Source organism: Tribolium madens, unplaced genomic scaffold (genome assembly GCF_015345945.1).
Source record: "Tribolium madens isolate multiple individuals breed KSU strain unplaced genomic scaffold, Tmad_KSU_1.1 Scaffold_3;HRSCAF=73;Tcas5.2_LG2, whole genome shotgun sequence".
NCBI lineage: Eukaryota > Metazoa > Arthropoda > Insecta > Coleoptera > Tenebrionidae > Tribolium > Tribolium madens.
This window is the reverse complement of record NW_025401006.1, coordinates 342,788-347,149: the sequence shown is the minus strand read 5'-3', so window position 1 is coordinate 347,149 and position 4,362 is coordinate 342,788. Positions and strand designations below refer to the sequence as shown.

The following is a 4,362-nucleotide window of genomic DNA, read 5'->3' as shown; positions in this document are numbered from 1 at the left end:
AATTGTAAAAAACATACAATTTCAAATCAAGCTGAGAATTTTGTGTTAAAAAAATGATCTGGTCGAGCATTTTTGTCAAAACAAAATATTTTCAGTTTTAATAAATAAGATTATTCCATAATTTTGCCGCTCAGTGTATATTATCTTGAATAGCTTAGAATTTGCGGTGAACTTACGGGTAATCCATTCGAAGCCATAATTGTTTTATTAAAAATAAAAAAACCTAACCGAAATAATTAGCTATTTATGCATTCTGTTGCGGTCAACACTAAATCGCTCACTAAATTGAACCATCAAAGTAAACTTTTGTTTAATTTTGGATAAGAGAGCGAATATTCTTACAGATGTTTGTTAAGTGTATGAATTAAAAGCAATTCAGTTGATATGAAATAAAGCGTTCGGGCACATACGATAAACTCTGACGCGCGAATCCTTGTGCGCCGAGACGGGCTTGGAAAAAAGGAAATTTTAAATTTTTGAATCCAATACTGAAATTGGCACTTAATGGTTTACACTGTTGGTACGTTGATAGGAGTACATTCTTATTACTCTTTATTGAGAAGCTTTTAAATTTTAATTTTTGTAATTATTACTACTACATACATCATTAAAAATATTTGCTCAAAAAACAGCTTATGCAGTACTGAATGTGCTATTTTAAAAATATGTGTATTGCGTACCTACATAAGTTAAATTTATTATTTTGATTGTTATTGTTGGGTTTTAATACACTTTTTAAGATATCCTTATTTTTCTATAAAAGTAAAAACAGCAACTATTATCCTTTGTTCCACTTAATAAAAGAAAAGATTGAGTCTGGTCGTGTGGCAAACGTTCTTAATGTTAAAAAAGTTTGGTCACCTTTTTCAAAAGTGTACTAAACGCGTCGATTAAATTACGACATTTTGCAGAAGTAATTCCCGTTTTCTTGAATATTCAGAAGATCTGATAGTAAAGAAACGAGTCTATTATTCATGAGCTTTTCGTCGTAGAGTGCACTCGAATAAACGTTAATTATTTGTTTGTTATAACACCGCTGTCGTAGCTTAAATAGTAAAAGCCCCATTAAAAATAATCAGTGCAGCGATAGTCACGCATGTAATAATACATAGAGAATGTCCATGACCGTGGCCTCCTGGAGTTGAAGCTTTGGAGTAGAAGATATGAGTGATTCACGTCTGTGTGCATGAGGTTTCGCGTACGCGGGGGCAGCGCCGCGATGAATCAGTGCACCACCGTCGTCGAGTCCGCTTTCCATTGGTCGGGTACAACGTGGTGGTGCCGGCATCGGCGTCGGTCAGGGCTACGGAGAGTGAAACCTCGGCGGCGCTTGCGTCGGAAACCGAAAGTGAAAAGCGAAAAGGAGAGAGCCCCACTCCTTCCCCTACCTTTCGCTTTCGGGTGTCCCCGTCGAGCACTTTCCCCAGCTTGTGCATCAGAGTTGCAGTAGGCTTCCGAAAGAGCCGCTTGCAAGACGTCCAGTGAGTCGTAGACGTAGACGCATCTCGCGCGATCCTCCTCCCCTCACTATGGCCCCGCGCCGCCACCTCGGCCAAGTTCAAGGCCTCATGGGCATCGATCCCGAGGACGCCGGCGTGACCCGGTGCTGCGTGCCCACCGGCGACTGCCTGCGCGCCCAGCAGCAGATCAGCCCCAACAACAACGACTCCATGCTGATAGCCCTCGACGACCTCCGCGACACCGTGCGCGTCACCTGCAACAACGAGCTCTGCACCAACGGCAGGTACATGCACCGCGAGTGCTTCGACCAGTGGGAGCAGACGGTGCTGGCCTACCTCAAGACTTGCGGCCGGGCGCGCTCTTGGTCCGAGCGACAGCGACATCAGAACCTCTGGACCAAAAAGGGCTACGATTTGGCCTACAAGGCCTGTGGTTGCAAGTGCGGCCGCGGACATCTCAAAAAAGACTTAGACTGGATGCCGCCGCCGCCCACTAGCAATATTTTCGGACGAGTCGAAGACATCTCCGAAGCCGTTACCGGCAAAAAGAAAAAACGCAGAAATAGAAATTCCAGGCCCACGTTGGCCATCTCGGCCGCTCACGCCGTCACCAATGAAAGCAGAGGAAGAGCCGGCAGTTTGTCCTCAAGTACGGGATCGTCTTCTCCACCAGCTTCCGGATCCGAACCGAGTATATCGCCGGTACACGCGCACTCCAAAAAGAAATCCAAAGTTGAAAATTCTGACAAAAGCCGGTAAGTGATGCAACATCTAATTGACTGTTATTAAACCCGAGCTTTCGACACAAAGCTTTCGCCACTTTAAAACTTGTCTGTAATTTATTATTCATTTTATCCCTCCCAAATTTTACAACTCTTCAAAATTTTAATTCTGGCCATACCTACTCCAACTTCTGTAATTGCTTTGTAAATTGTGAGAGTTTTTTTAGACGCTGTCACAAATAATCCAGGAACAAATAAATTTACACACATTTCCTTAATTTGATTTTTATTCAAATTTCTTGGAACTGAATTTTACCTACACATTTATTAGCGTAAACATGACCTGGATTGAGTTGCTAAATTTACAACTCCGAATGTTGCAATCTTCTGTCACCAAGAATGCCTCCCAAAGCTAATTATTATTTTTTTGCTGCCGGTGTTATCACATCTCAGCTTGAGCTATATATAATCTTCCCATAATATTTATTCTTGCCTTTCTGCGAGATAAACTTTACACTTTTCATCATTTCTTATCTTCCAAGTTTGAAGTTGGCTTTGTTTATTTGGTTTTGTTCCGTTCGGGTTTTCATGAATGGCGGAAAAGCGGTTTTGGTCTCCGCTAGGTCAAGGTGAAAAGCCGTTTGATAAACGCGCCTATCGATTTCCCGGCGACGGCCACGCAAAAATCTGTCGTCTTCGCCACCCTCACTGCTTCGCCCGTTGTGCAAGCCCTTGAAATAGCGTTTTGGATGCCGTGCACGTGCATTGACGGTATGCTGGCAAAACGCCGGCATTTGCACCAAAATGTGACAGTTTCGGTGAATTCTGCATGAAATTGATTGTTTCATGTTAAATTTTGCAGTGTGTTGTAATTTGAGATAAGAACTGAATTATTGTTTTTTTTTATCATTATTTGTTGGAGAGGTTGAGGTACTAGGTATATTTGTCGAATTATCGTATCAATAAATATTTGAAGTTATTTAATGTTATTGGTAGTATAATTAAAAAATGAAAGAACCGTGTAGCGTTTGCTTTGATGTGAGAAGTGGGCTTCTGTATTTCCATTTGATAAGATTTTTTTAATTTAGTTTGAGTCACTTTAAATTGGCTCTTGTGGAATTGATTCTGGGAAAACGTCTTTTTAAAGTTTTATTCGCCGAGGAAGAATTTGGTTTTGTCATCTTTTTGTTATTTGAATACTTTTCTAATTTATTTCTATTTTCGTACTTATTATATAGCTGGAGAAAATTACTCTTGTTATGTATACCGATTTTTATGAAGGAAAAATTTCATTGCACTCTTTGCTATAAATGTGTCGATAAATATAGAGAATAGAATAGTGTTAGGATGAGGACTTCATAATACATATATCAATATTTATTAATACTACGATCAATTTTATTACAGCCGGAAATTTCATTTTTTTTTTTAATTATAAAAAAGTATAGTGATTTTGAGGTATGTGCAAATATTTTAACAGGTGATAGTAGCCCAAAAGCAGTTAAAATAACTTAACTTGCCTTATCCCAGTGTTTTTTGAGGGTTTTGTTCGCTGAATAAATTTAAATTTGCGGCACAGCCTTTACCAACTCAAATTGTAAACAATTATGATCTCTAAGGTTAGTTCTTCAAAATATATAACATTGTTTAAAAAAATACTTAGTTAAAATTAGCAAAAACAGGCACAGAAAAAAGTGTCTTCCACAAAAAAAAATATAAAAAGGTTATTTCCCAATTTCATTATCTCAAATGTTACCGATTACTAGCAATGTAAACTTTGAGATAAAGTACCCAAAAGGTTCAAAATTCGTTTGTGTTGCATTATTTGGATATTTTTTTTGACGCCAATGTGGAGGGTTCACCCTTTATATCTCAGAAACTATAAACATTCGGATAAGGCAAGTTTACTTCTTTTGATTTCTTTTGAGGTCTCCTATCACCTGTTAAAATATTGGCACATACCTCAAAATCAATCTGTATGTAGGTATTTTCGAATTTATTAATTGCAAAAATAGTTCAAAGTTTGAATTTGTAAAAATTTGATTTATAAGTTTATCATTTACAAAACACATTCAGAATTCCTTGGACTCTACTTTATAATATAACATATAAACTGCTTTTTTGACTAAAAAATTGTAGCTACTTTTTTACGATAAAGTAATATAATAATTTAATCAATA

At 38.1% G+C, this 4,362-nt stretch overlaps 1 protein-coding gene across 1 annotated transcript in view; it reads left to right on the top strand.

Annotated features, from left to right (window-relative positions):
• The first annotated feature begins 1,276 nt into the window (after positions 1-1,276).
• Positions 1,277-4,362, top strand: part of LOC123008312 (headcase protein) — a 68,394-nt gene continuing 65,308 nt past the window's right edge. Inside the window, exon 1 of the mRNA XM_044404108.1 lies at positions 1,277-2,215. Coding sequence (XP_044260043.1) covers positions 1,530-2,215 — 686 coding nt within the window. The 5' untranslated portion in view covers positions 1,277-1,529. The remainder of the gene's footprint in view (positions 2,216-4,362) is intronic.